The 14477-nt window shown below is 31.7% G+C and overlaps 3 protein-coding genes across 4 annotated transcripts in view; 2 read left to right on the plus strand and 1 right to left on the minus strand.

The window, feature by feature from the left end:
• LOC126742576 (transmembrane protein 17-like) overlaps window positions 1–14477 on the minus strand; it is a 78176-nt gene that overhangs the window by 21055 nt on the left and 42644 nt on the right. The window lies entirely within an intron of this gene.
• LOC126742572 (piggyBac transposable element-derived protein 4-like) lies at window positions 1007–2962 on the plus strand. Of its 2 annotated transcripts, none has more exons than XM_050449296.1 (2): window positions 1007–1496; window positions 1553–2962. In XM_050449296.1, the coding sequence occupies exon 2, from the start codon at window positions 1617–1619 to the stop codon at window positions 2925–2927; it is 1311 nt and encodes a 436-aa protein (XP_050305253.1). In that variant the 5' UTR covers window positions 1007–1496; window positions 1553–1616; the 3' UTR covers window positions 2928–2962. The 2 variants fall into 2 exon arrangements, with proteins under 2 accessions (XP_050305253.1, XP_050305254.1); XM_050449297.1 differs by having other exon boundaries at window positions 1021–1496.
• On the plus strand, window positions 5360–14310 carry LOC126742569 (peroxisomal acyl-coenzyme A oxidase 3-like). The gene is made up of 11 exons (XM_050449292.1): window positions 5360–5633; window positions 9534–9661; window positions 9714–9861; window positions 9924–10065; window positions 10250–10427; window positions 10482–10758; window positions 10881–11115; window positions 13172–13408; window positions 13460–13614; window positions 13665–13952; window positions 14000–14310. The coding sequence occupies exons 1-11, from the start codon at window positions 5514–5516 to the stop codon at window positions 14117–14119; spliced, it is 2028 nt and encodes a 675-aa protein (XP_050305249.1). The 5' UTR covers window positions 5360–5513; the 3' UTR covers window positions 14120–14310.

The following is a 14477-nucleotide window of genomic DNA, read 5'->3' on the forward strand; positions in this document are numbered from 1 at the left end:
TTAAAGAGAAATTATTTTGATAGTGATGAGCCTGGGAGATACGAATTTAGATATCAAAAAGATTAAAGATTAAAGGACCTGAAAATGCTCTTAAGCTCAAGAAAATTCTCATCAACAGCCTACTGGTAAATAAGTAAATAAGTAAATTAGTTAAGTAGTAAATAAGGGAAAGTCAAATGGAATAACAGAGTGTATAAGTGACTACAGCATACAACTGACGAAATTCAACCCAAATAAATCTATGCTCCTTGTACTATTTATGTTGGTTATTATTGTCAGGTATACAACCAGAGTATGAAATTGCCTATTTATGGCTTATCAGACATTGACAAAAGACAACTGAGGTTCAGTGATTTGTAGGTTGGGTTGTTGGTGTATGAGTTGCACTAATGGAGAATAAAATAAGTAGTCAAATAATTATAATGTGTTATTATTCTCATTATAAAGTGTACCCCATCAAGTGCTTCCAAATTATATGAAGAAAAATATATATAAATTAACAATTATTGTTGCTTATTTATTGTTAACATTAATACAACTGTATTAAATTTAACAAAACTGCATTTTATTTCTGTATCCAACGTTACAAAAATGTGTTGGTTGTTAACCTAACGAAGAACTGTAACATATCTCTTTTCTAACCTCATATAACATAATATCAGCCGTTGTACATGACACTGTAGTCGGATTTCATGGATGTTATATGTTATACTCCTTTTAGAACAAAGGCAATAAAGGAAAAAATTATTAACACGTTGACTGCCACACTTCAAAAAAAAAAAACACAAAACCTGGAGCCATTGCGACTTTTTGATAAATATCAGTAAAACATGGCTTTAATAAATAAATAATAAATGACTTTTACATCTTTACTTTAAAAAGGGTAATTTAGGGCCGTGAATTAAATATAATTCACGAGGCCCTAGAAGCAATACCTCTTCTCAGGGCCATGTGAATCAGATTTAATTCATGCAGAATTTTGGCAACCTTGCGCTGTGCTCCTACTTGTGCGCCGTGTTTCTTGGCCGATTCGATGATTTTCGTTATGCGTCCATTTGCCGTTAGCGTTAGTAGTATCAAAGTTTACTGAATAAAATACTTAGTTAAAATACTGATTAAAATACTATAGTATTTTATTTAGTAAACTTTGGTAGTATTAGCGTTGATTGAATATTTGGGTATATAATATTCAATCAACGGTATTAGTTTAGTACTTCTTTGGTTGTGTAGAGGAGCGTGCAAACACGTGCGAGCATAATAATGGCGCGGAATATTTACGAAAATGAACAAAAAAGGCTTCAAATGCTAATGAATGAAGCTTTAGCTGAGAATAATAGTGCTCAATTTCAAGAGGAGGTTTTAGATATGAGCGATGAAGACGTACCTGAGCCCTTTGGAGATTATTCCGAAGATGACTATTTACCTAGTGATTTTTCGTCTACAGATTCGGAAGATTATGAACCAGTTCGCAAAAAAAGAAAAAAACAAGTTGAAAGGTAAATATCTAAAGTGTTAAATGTATATTTTTTTAAACGAATATGGCTTTTTTTAGAACAGATATTTTGAAAAAGAAATAACCTAAGACCAATCAACAAATAGGGTCAATATCACTCGATATGTCATCCACTTCAACGGTTGATCAATTTATAGAGGAAGTAGTAAATCAAGCACATCAAAACCCAGAATTATCTGACCATTCGGAGCCTGATGAGGATTCTTCTGATGTTCCTGGGGAGTTGGTATGGAGCCCCGTTACTGGAATAAACCTAAAGCATTTTAAATTTTCTGAAGTAAACCCTGGAATTCCTGCAGAGATTATCAATGAATTAATTGACAAAAGTCCGTATGAATATTACAAGTTCTTTTTGACTGACGGCATCATTCAGCACATGGTGACAAAGACAAACAGGTATGCACAACAAACGCTGGAAAATAAAAACCTCTCACGACACTCTCGGCTTACAAAATGGAAAGATTTATGTGCAAAGGAATTTGAGACTTTTCTGGGCATTATTTGTATAGACGAAACTTTGGTACCTTTTCGAGGAAAACTTGCCTTTAAGCAATTTATAAAAAATAAAAAACATAAATTATGCACTGAAAATGGTTATACTTATAACATGAAAGTATATTGCAGTAGAGATGTCCAGCCAGGAGCACCAGCAGCTTCATCTGTAGTAATGGAGTTAATGGCTAATCTTTTCGATTCGGGAAGAATACTTTACACAGACAATTTTTACACCAATGTCCATCTTGCCCATCAATTATTAGAACATTCTACTCATCTTGTTGGCACTCTAAGAAGTAATAGGAAACTAAACCCACAAGAAGTTATACAGGGCAAATTGAACAAGAATGATACCATTTCTCGAGAAAGCAATACTGGAGTAGTAGTCCTTAAGTGGAAAGACAAAAGAGACGTACTGACGTTGAGCACTATTCATGACAACAGAATGGTCGATATTCCTAAGGAGAACGGCACAGTTACTCAAAAACCTCAAATTGTGGTGGATTACAATCGTAGTAAAGGTTTCATTGATATATCAAACCAAATGAAAGCCTATTCAGCTGCACTCAGGAGAGGGGTAAAATGGTACCGTAAACTCGCAATCGAATTGATAACAGGGTCGGTTCTTGTAAATGCACACATTCTTTACAAAATAATTAAAAAGAAAAACATAAAAATAACCAGTTTTAAAGAAGAGGTTACAATGGCTCTATTACAGTCTGAAATTTCCGAAACAGAAAATTTACCAACAGAAGATTGTTCTTTAAAACATATGGATGCAAGAAGAAGATGTACAATTTGTTATGAGAGCTTGAAGTCGCAATTTGAAAGGAAACATGCAGCTTTAAACGCAAAACAAACTTCGTATAAGTGCGAAAAATGTAAATCTTATTTTTGCGTAGAATGTTTTTTTGTTTAACACAAATCATTTAAATTATAAGTACTATATAAAATATCCATTAAATTAACCATTATTTTGTTCTATAAACTTAAAAACATGTGTTTATTTTGTCTATAATAAAGGTAACATTAGTTATAACATATTTGTATTTTTATGACTCCTTTAATTAAAAAAATAAACTAAAACTACAGGCCAATTATATTAGTTTGCTCCTGGGGCCATGGTCAATATCGCTTTATAAGCAAAGTATTAAAACGTGAAGCGTACAGAAGTCACACGGCGTTATAGGTAAGGATGTGATGGAGTTAAATAAAATTCACATGACGCAGAGTGCCCAACGCCGTGTGAATTATATTTACTTCATATGGCAGTCAACGTGTTAAAGCAAGCGTAAACTGGAATCAAAGTCACTCGGTCATTTTGGAGATTCAAAACACTTTTTCTAAATAAAAATATGCCCAAGGATATTATAGACTTATTTGGTAAATAGAAATATGTATAGTAAAAGAATATTCGAGTTCTTTGTAGAAAAATTGACATCTCATAAGTTAAGCAAAGTCTTTATGTTGTAAACTTTCTGAAATAATAACGGCTTCTATATCAAGTGACAATGGCATTTTGGATACTTTATTTTAAATAGGACGTCGGTGAATTTAACAGTGATATATGTGTAAAAAAGCAAAATTAATTAAGCAGTCTCAAACAAAAAACAACTTCAATGGGTAACTAAAGATACCTCGGTCATCCTCCACTAAATTTATTTAAAAAATAATAGTCCTACCTGTTTCGGACATATGACATGTCCATCATCAGGGATAACAAATTAAGGGGTTCCGTCAATACATCTTACAGATCTAGTGCCTCAGACAAGATTAAAAGATACATGAGAATGTGACCAAACATGGATTTACACAAACTTTATATATATTCGTATTGTCGTAATAATGTAATTTTAAAGTTTTTGTAAAGTTATCTGAGGCACTAGATCTGTAAGATGTATTGATGGAACCCCTTCATGTGTTATCTCTGATGATGGATATGTCCGAAACATGTAGGATTAATATTTTTTAAATCAATTTAGTGGAAGATGACCAAAGTATCTTTAGTTACCCATTGATCTATTAACTCCACTGAAAAAATGGATTACTTCTTCAAATTTAAAATTACATATATTAAAGTTAATCATCAGAGTTTAGTGTCGATATATCTATGATAATGGTGACAAAAACCTGGCTACAGGGTTTACGGTTTACCCGGTTTCAATGCGGCTTTTACAGGTGGAGAACAAAGGGGAGGAGAATGTGCAATTTATGTAAAAGAGACCTTATAAAAGCTATTAACAGGCGTAGTCCTTCATATTTAAGGATTTTAGTTTCCATAAATATTCTACTGTCATCTACAACATCTCTGGAACAAGACAGATAGTATAGCATACCGTACAACGGCTTGATGAGGAACTGTCAAATCTAAAATGCAAGAAACTATCGTTATTTGATGTGACACTTTAACAAGTAATTATGAGACAGATATTTATAAGGAAGTTTATATGGGTAATGGTAATGGTAACCTACGCGTAACTATTTAATACTTATAGACCATGCTGTGGCAACAATAAATGCAAATTCATACGAATCTGCAAGCTGTAGTGCAACCTATAACTTAAATATTCAGTGTTTTAAATCTAATACAACCAACGAAATAGAAAAGCTTTGTAGAAAGAACAAAGTGTGGTTTAATGATCCCGAGAATATAATTCCTAATTCAATAAAGAAAAGGGATTTTTTTGTAAAGGAAATTGTGATTATCCAGAAGGCATATTCCTGCAAAATAAGTTGGACCGGTAAGCAAAACAAGCAAAACACTCATATTTTGCCAATATGGTAACTCTAGGAAAACATAGCAACAACATTGATTCACTTTCAACCAAGGCGAGCACAATAAATGAACTGAGTCACTTAATTTCAAATCAGAGAATCATTAAAAAGGCTTTAAAGTCTATTAAAATAAGATTTAAACCATATTAAGATTATTCAGTGTAAACCTAGGTAAAAGCGACTGACTGAAGTGACCTCCGATCTATACTTACAAGTAGTAGATAAGCAGCAGTAGTATAATATATATGTTACATAAAAGTAGATTTATAGTTATATTATAAACATTTATACTCTTATTAAAAATAATTGAATCTTAGAAATGTATATTATTGCTACTATAGTTTACAACAAATTAGTTCAAAATAACTTTAATTTTTTTTTTAATTTACTTTTTTCTCCTTCCTCGTATAAACGTATAATATGATTTGTTTGTGGTAAGATATATATGAAGAAATTTCCATTTTTTAGAAAAAGGATTTTTTGGGGATATAAGATTCAACTTGTTATCATAAAAAGTTAATATCTTTGCTGTAAACTGAGTCAATTGCTTTATCAGATGCCACTTACGAAACCAGTTATCATTATAAAGACGATCCTAGATACGCTTTGCACGGCTGCTATTCATTGTTGTTTTTACGCTGCATTTAATTAAATTTTTAGTGAAAAATTGTCATTGAACTTTGTTATAGTGGCATTTAATATATTGATACACTCGTATAGAGGTAATAAAATGACAGAAAATTTAAAAGATTTTCCATCTGGTCCACTCGATTTATATCGTAATAAGGCCTCATTTAATTGGAGGAAGTTAAAGGTTTTTATTTTTGGTGAAGATGAAATTTCTTATCAGGTAAGTAAGATTTGCATTAAAGATTTACATAAAAGTCATATGTTGACCTTTTTACACTTTATTTATTACTTTATTACTTACTTATTCATTTTATTACTTTATGTATCTTGGGTACAAGAAAATCTTTAATATACATACATCTTTATATTGACTTTTCATATTTAAGATATCCTTTGTCAACTCAAACCTAAAAATACCTTATCAGAACCATTCATTAAAAATATTAACTTTATTTAATTTAGTATTAAATACAATTATTTCTGTAAAATTTTTTATGTGCTTTTTGGTTAACTAATTTTTTTTAAGTGTGCACCTTTTTCTATTTAAACTTTTCTAAGCTTTTCTGGTATGCTTTTGTTTTAGTTTTTATTATTAGATTTTTAATATTAATGTGTCTTTCATAATTAATATAGAAACAATTATTTAAGGTTAATTCATCTACAAAATTTAAGATATTCTGTTGTTTCGTTTAGATGAACAATATTAATTATAAAAATTAAATTAGTTTTATTTCTGTGGCATTTGGGAGATTTATGTTAACTCCAAAAAATGTTTTTTTTTGTTAACTTCACTAATATAAATAATTTTTTTTTAATTTTTATTTGATCCAAGTCCTATTTGCTTAATATTTGTTTGGTATAATCATGTTAAAATATCATATCATGTGTTTAAAAAAAAACTAAGGTAAAACAATTTGAAACAATTGTGATAAGTGGTAGTTATCATGTTTAAACCAAATATTGTAACAATTATTTAGATCATTTACCATATTTCTACCAAAAAAAAAATCCGTTTTAATTAGTTGTTTTATGAATTCTTCTATGTAAGTGTGTAAGTTATATCCATAACATAAATGTACCAAATTTTTTTTCCAGTGTATTTGTACTTATCATAATGACTCGTTTATACTCGTTCGTCGTCGCCAAGACGACAGCGTATTATTGTTCCCCTGACTGGTCAAAGCTACCGGTTTTTGAACAACTGATCACTTTTATAGAGCCGGAACAGACTTGCCTAAGCCTTGAAAATAACCCACATCTTCCATCGTCCCCAACTGATTTCAGTTCTGGATCTAGTGAATTATGGGAACCATCAAATAAAGAGCAGATGACTGACAATGAAGCTGATGTTTCTGAAGAAACCCAAAATGAGTCAGACGATGACATCCCTTTATCACTAATTGCAAATGCAACTAGAAAGAGAAAAAAAGGGCAGAGTTCAATGCAAAGAAAATTGCAACAAAGTCGTTCTGAAAGTAGAAAAAAAGGCGAGGCGTATGTTACTGCCAAAGTAAGAGTATTCTAGCAAAAACGTCAAGACCAGTTTCTGAAGGCTGCCGAGCAAAATGCCATTTAAAAACTGCCCATACTGACATGAAGCAAATCTTTACTAACTACAGAAACTTACCAAGTAGAGATCTACAGAAAATCTAGTTTAATTACAATAAAACCGAAAGAACGAACAAGGTGTAATAAATCAGCAAAAGATAGACAAATCACAGTACTTTATAAGTTAGACGGCATTAATGGTCACATCTGCAAAGCTTGCTTTTTGAACGTTTCTGGTGAAACCAGAGGTTTCTTAGATGATGCTGTTAAAAAAAAAGAAAATATCCCCTACCTCTATCATCCTGAAGTCCAATTTAAGAGGCACGCTACCTTCAGGCAATAAACGATCAGAAGCTGACATCTCATTTGCTAGAGATTTTATTAATACTTTTCCGGCTTATGAGACCCATTACTCAAGAAATCATACTACAAAATGATATTTAGCACAACACTTAAACTTCCAGATATTGTATACGCTTTATAAAGAAAAATTCGAGAGTACAAGATCTGATCCAACTACAAAGCCTTTGAGTCTAACTGTTTTTCGCAGTGTTTTCATAACCTTAAACTTAAAATTTAAGAAACCAAGTAATGATACGTGCAAAACGTGTGACGCATTAAAATGTTCTGTCGACGAAGAGGAAAAAACCCAATTAAAAACGGAGAGTCAGCGACATCAGGACAAGGCTTTCTTTCACTATGCAATAAAAATAGGTGATAAAGAAAAAAGTAAGCAAAGTTTAGGCAGGATTGTAGTAGCGGCATTTGACTTACAAAAGTGTTTGGCTACACCCAACTTGACTGCTAGTGTGTCTTTCTACAAAAGAAAGTTATGGACATTTAATCTGACGATCCGCAATATTACTACAAAAAAAAGTTCGTGTTACATATGGCACGAAGGTGTAGCACAACGAGGAGCCGATGAGATCGCATCTTGCTTGTTTCAGTTTATTAAGGACTTACCAGACCATGTGGAAACTCTAATCCTCTATTCTGATACGTGCCTTGGTCAAAATCGGAATAGCATATTACCGATAGCGCACTTGATGACAAGAATACGTTGAAAGAAATTCATCACAAATTCCTAGTTCCAGGACATACTCATTTAGAGTGTGATACCGATCATGCCACTATAGCACGGTTTGTGAAAAAACGCAATTCTATAATCTCAGTTCCACAAGACTGGGTGTCTATAATAAATAAAAATGTCTAGCCCTCATTTTTATGTAAATTTATGAGACAGATTTTTTTGGATTTTCCCAACTTTTAACCACACATTTCATAAAAAGAAATATTGCCGAGGATAAAATCATCCTTTGCGTGGAACAGCATATTATTATATATGGTTATTATATATTATATATGGATTATATATATGGTTATATTACAAAAAGGATAATGACATAGGCTTCAAATATACAATAAATTCCGATGAACATTTTCGATTTTTTACCATGCTAAGAAGAGGCAGATCTTGTTCAATGTTTAATATTGAAATACCTCCAGCATATAACGAGCCTTTAAATATAGACATATTAAAATATCAAGATATTCGTGACCTTCTGCCATTTATTGACCCAATCTATCATGGATTTTACAAAACATTAAAGCACACTCCCACCAAAACACCACAATATGTGAGCGACAGTGATGAAAATTTTGATGAATAACTGGTTTTCTTAATTAATAAATTTCAATTTCTAAAATTTGACATTAAGGTTTCAAAAATTGAGGTTTTAGCTAACAGTGTATTAGAGTGTTTAGATTTTAGTTGATAAGTTTTTTCCATAGAATTATTTTTAATTTTATATGTTTGATCCAAATATTATATGTGCCATTTTATTAAAAACAAAATTATGTACACATATTTTGCTTACTATATCTAAATCTTAATATATTAAAGTATTTAATGATAATTACTAGTTTTATTTATTTATTATATGCGATTTAAAAAACCAGCCCACAACTTAAAATGTCTGTGCCGAGCAACATTAATTTTGGAGTTATCATATGTGTGTAGTTATCAAATGCCACCCATTTATAATTACACTATTATTCTTGAACAAAACCTTATTTAAGTAATTTTTTATTTTATTTTTTTAAGTTCATATTTTTGTGTTTTTTTTTCGTAATTTTCATTCTTATTTTTAGGTTTCTATTGCAAATTAATTACGATTTAAATAATTTTTTTATTACTCTTCTCAATAAATAAAAATAATAACATTTTTTCGTATTAACCGAACCAAGAGATTAAATAAATTTTATCCTTATTAATATTTATTTTAAGTGAACTATTTATACAAGGACATTTTTAAAAGACTTTATATTTTTTTTATTAATATATTTTTTCCTTTATTCTGACTTTTACAATCTTTGTTGATTACAAATTTATTTTAGTTTTAAAATATTTCCATAGCCCTTATACTACTTTTAACAAATTAATAAATTAACCTTTACAACTAAAAAAATTAAATTAAAAAGAATAAGAAATAAAAACCTAAAGCAATTTTTTCCAAAAATTAATAAAATAAGTTAATCGGTTTTATTTTTTAATTCATAATTTTTCATATAGGAAAACCTATACAAGGAACTTGAAAAATATAAAGAATTTCGACCTGATAACAGACCGAAAACGTTCGACGAGCAACGATACTTAACCAACAAACAAGTGGCCATAATTAGAGCGAACACTGACCAATTGTAAGTGACTCACCCTGTATAATTTTTAATATTTATCAAACAAAAATTTTAGGTTAAACCCAAAATATGCAAAACACCTTGATTACTCCACAGAGGCTTTAATCAAGTTTTCGCTAACAGTAAGGATGTTCGAAGGGATCATTTTAAGTAACGGAAGCGAGAGACATCAACACTTTGTAAATGATACAAGAGATGGAAAGGTAGTAGTTTATTATTTAATAAGTGAAGAAAATAATGAACTTCTTGATTATTTATTTCAAAGATTACTGGCTGCTTTGCTCTAACTGAAGTGGGACATGGATCGAACGTCAAGGGAATGAGAACTAGAGCAACTTACGATAAGACTACCAAAGAGTTCGTTATTGATTCACCAGATTTCGAAGCTGCCAAGTGTTGGATAGGAGGTAAGATTTACTTACTAACATCTCCTCCTATTAATTCCATTAATGTATAGTCCTCAATACTCTAATTGTCCAATCCATTAGGCACCAAATATATGGAGAATCTAAGATCTTTTGCATCCACTGACTTCTTCTTCTTCTTTCCTCCTTTAAAGATTTCTTAAGAAACTCGGTTTGTCTCTAATAGGCTTAGGAACAGCATCTACCCACGCCCTTCTATACGCTCAGCTGTACATTGGCCCTAAAAACCATGGATTACATACTTTCGTAGTACCTCTACGTGATCCTCAAACTCTTTTACCATATCCAGGTGTGACAGTGGGAGATATGGGAGAAAAAATGGGACTGAATGGAGTCGATAATGGGTAAACTTATTTACTGTTAGCTTCATTTAGTGAGTCGTTGTTTAACCTCTTTAGGTTTGTCCTATTTAAAAACTATCGCATTCCACGAGAAAATCTATTAAACAAACTGGCAGACGTCACTGAAGAAGGTGAATACGTCACAGCCATCAAGGATGATAACCATAGGTTTGGAGCTTCTTTATTAGCACTAAGTGTCACCAGAAGTGGTGTGATATGTACTGCAGAAATGTATGCTACATGTGCCCTCATTATAGCAATAAGGTATGCAGGAGTAAGAAAGCAGTTCGGAACAGGGGGAAGTGAGATGCCCATATTGGAATACCAAACGCACGTAAGCAACCAATTTGTTTAATTCAATGATTTGATTTGGCCATGCAAGTGATTTTACCTATTGAAAAGTTAGTTAAGTGTAGAATTCGAATCTAAGTACCATATATACTCTTTTTATTGCAGCAATACAGACTTCTACCCCACCTCGCAGCTATTTATGTTCTAAAGGTATTTGGAAGAAATCTAGGCGATATATATAATAAGTTCCTAAATAATAAAGATTCCATAGAAAATGCAGACTTCTTGGGAGTAGAACTGCATATTATCACCTCAGCTGCTAAGCCTTTGGCTGCATGGATCTGTAGGGATGCCATACAGTCCTGTAGGGAAGCATGTGGTGGACATGGATATCTGAAAGGTAAGAATTTTGAAGAAGTGAGCAAAATTTGACTTTTTTTATGTCACAATTAAAGTTTCCAAGACTATTCGGTATTTTATTAATGAAAATGGTTCTAATTTTAGCGATATTCAGGAAGCCACAAAACTTTTTAACCATTTTTTTTATTGAGTCTGTAAAAAAAATTGGAAATAATAGGAAATTATCGAAATACGTGAAATTATCTTATCTGTCACTAGCAAACACTCGGCTTTTTTGAAAAGTGTTTCTCTAAACGTTTGTAGTCTTTTCTACTCAAAGAAAATTTTTTTAGTAAATACCAGTTTGGTTTCAGGACGGGTCGCTCTACACAAGATGCAATTTTGTCCCTATATTCATATATTTTGTCTAATTTGGAATTAAACAATAAATGTGTAAGCCTATTTTATGATTTAAAAAGGGCGTTTGATGTAATAAATATTAACCTAATGTTGGATAGATTTAATGACTGTTGTATGCGTGGTCTTGTCCATAAATGGATTAAATCCTACCTAACCGGTAGATATCAAAAAACGATATTAAAGAATGGAAATGTTTCAGTTGCGCCTTAGTCCCTACCAGTTGTTAGTGGTGTCCCACAGGGAAGCATTTTGGGGCCACTGATATTTGTTATATTTTTTGATAGCATCTTGGATGAATTTCCTGGCAACCATATAGCTGCGTTTGCAGATGATGTTGTTATATCAACGTCGAGTGGTGACTTAGAAGAACTATCTAGAGGTTTAACCGGTGTTGTTGACCAAATGATAAATATCAGTAGCAGGAACAGCCTAGTGCTTAATGAGTCAAAAACTGAAATGATACTTTTTAGTCTTACCGATTTGAATAAAAGGTTGCTTGTTAAAATGCATAACAAAACTATAGAACAAAATAAGGTTGTCAAGTACTTAGGAATATTAATCGATGAATATCTTAGTTGGTCTTATCATGTAGATATGGTTTTAAAGAAATTATCAATTTATGCCTGTGATCTGGCAGTTACGTAATAAAATCGATATTGGCCTGATACTTCTTTATTACTATGGTTATGTCTATTCATGTTTGTCATATGGCATAATGTGTTGGGGTAACTGTTCTAGAAGTGGTGAGGTTCTTACGGCCCAGAAAAATATAATTAGAAATATTTTATTTAAGCCTTATACATTTTCTTGTAGAACACTCTTTCCAGACTTAAAAATTATGCCATTTCCTTGTCTATTTATTTTCAACTTGATCATGCATATAAAGCGTAACCTGTCTGATTATTCCTTGTCCAGAGGTACCCACAATAACACACGAACACACGAAAGTACACACGAACTCAGGGTTAATTTAAATTTGGATTTACTCAAACATAAATTAACCAAAGTGGCAAACAGCCCAGTAGTTCTACCAATTAAATTATACAATGATCTTCCCATTGAAATAAAAAAAATTGAGAAGGGTAATATTTTCAAAGCTTCGTTGAAAGGAATTTTCTTATCCTTACTCCCATAATTCGTATTTGTTTATTTATTAAAAACTGTACTTCTCTTATATTCTTAGTCTTTAGTTAATTGTAGATTTTTTATTGTTTTTTTCTTAGGGCCTTTTAAAAGTTGTATGCTTAGGTCTTATAATTTTATTTTTTGACATTATCCGATACTTATTTGTATGACTCTATGAAAATAAATATTTGAGTATTGAGTATTAAATGACTTTGTCTTCCCAATTATGATCTTCAACTGTGTATGTGTTGAAATGTAAATCAATGAGCTTCTGAAGGAGTCTTCCTGGATCGACTTAAATCAGTCTGAAATGCAGAGATCATTTGTACAAGCATTCTAACTGAATCTAAAAAATAAACTTAAATGGTGGACCTACAGCGAGTTGATCTGGGACTTGGGCTGTAATTCTTAATTACTCTTAATTTTTTTGATTATCCAAAAGAATGACCAGAGTTCCTTGCCTACAAGATCTTCAACCAATTATTCAAAGCAAATTCAATCTCTAGATCCTAATAATGACATTTTACTAAAATTAACCAAACATAAATGCTACCCAAGGTCTTTTGTTACAGCTGCCAGATTGGGTGACCTAAAAAATAACCAAGAGGCCTCCCTAACTTACGAGGGTGAGAACTGGGTCCTAATTCAGCAAGTTGGAAACTTTTTAATAAAACTTTGGGATAACCTCGTTAGTGGAGTTCACGTGTCGTCCCCACTGAAGTCAACTGATTTCCTTAACAACGGATTGAATATTCTGAAGACAGCGAAGTTCAATGCAAGAACTTTTGAAGAGCTATCGTTTCCTGAAAGTAAGTGGCAATTGGGTATTATCTATGAAAATACTTAATGTGTTTTGTTAGATATAATAAGGATTTATGAATGGTTGGTCACTTATTTACTGCAACAAACCAGTGAGAGAAGACTTTTATTAAGGAAGAGTGGAGCAAATAAGTTCTCTGCACAAAACGACTCTCAAGTGTTTTATGCCAGAAAATTGGGAATCGCTTACATTGAAGTACTTTTAACGAAATATAATTGGAAAAGTTCTAAATATTCCAATTTCAGCTCTTCCTTATCCAACAATTCCAAGATAAAATCTCCACATGCCAAGACCACACGCTCTTGCCAGTACTCAATACCATGTTATCATTATATGGCCTATACAGTCTGGAGAAGTTCCTAAGTGTCCTCTATCAGGGCGGATATGCTTCTGGAGAACAACCAGCTGTTCTTATTCAAGACGGAATCATTGAATTATGTGGAAAATTGAAAAATGACGCTGTAGCTTTGGTTGATGTGATTTCACCGCCTGATTTTATATTAGATTCTATTCTTGGTGCTTCGGATGGAGAAGTATGGAGTTATGAAAAAGTTTTACCTGAATAATATTGATTTTTTAGGTGTATAAAAGGCTTGAAGAGTCTTTCTTGACGTCTCCTTATGGTGTGGAGAGACCCTCTTGGTGGAAGGATATAGCAAACTGGCAAAATATTGTACCAAAACCTGCATCAAAGTTGTAAAACGTGATGAAATATGCTGAAGACTGATGGATTTTTAATGCTTAAGTGTTGAATGATGTAATTTTTTAAATAGAAATTGCATTTTAGGTAAATGCATGTATGATGATAATTTAGTCCTTTATTATAAGCATCAATGTTTAGGCAGGAAGTTGTTAAAAAATATATGCAATAAATCAACCATAATTATGTCACTTTTTGAAGCAATTATAATAATTTTTAACTGTATTTATTTATCATATAAATATTACGTATTTAACCCAAAAACCGATTACAATCGAGCATAATGATGTGGTTAAAAATCGTATTGAGTTTCAGTCTCTTATTGGTAAGAATTTTATAGTTTTGTTAGTTTAATGGT

The sequence above is a fragment of the Anthonomus grandis genome, chromosome 11 (assembly GCF_022605725.1).
Source record: "Anthonomus grandis grandis chromosome 11, icAntGran1.3, whole genome shotgun sequence".
Taxonomy (NCBI): domain Eukaryota; kingdom Metazoa; phylum Arthropoda; class Insecta; order Coleoptera; family Curculionidae; genus Anthonomus; species Anthonomus grandis.

Excerpts from the sequence above, each read along its gene's own strand:
- LOC126742572 (XM_050449296.1), top strand. The coding sequence starts at position 1,617 with ATGTCATCCACTTCAACGGTTGATCAATTTATAGAGGAAGTAGTAAAT.
- LOC126742569 (XM_050449292.1), top strand. The coding sequence starts at position 5,514 with ATGACAGAAAATTTAAAAGATTTTCCATCTGGTCCACTCGATTTATAT. Across the intron at positions 11,116-13,171 it reads TGGACATGGATATCTGAAAG|CTGCCAGATTGGGTGACCTA; the intron begins GTAAGAATTTTG and ends CTTTTGTTACAG. Across the intron at positions 13,953-13,999 it reads TTGGTGCTTCGGATGGAGAA|GTGTATAAAAGGCTTGAAGA; the intron begins GTATGGAGTTAT and ends TTGATTTTTTAG.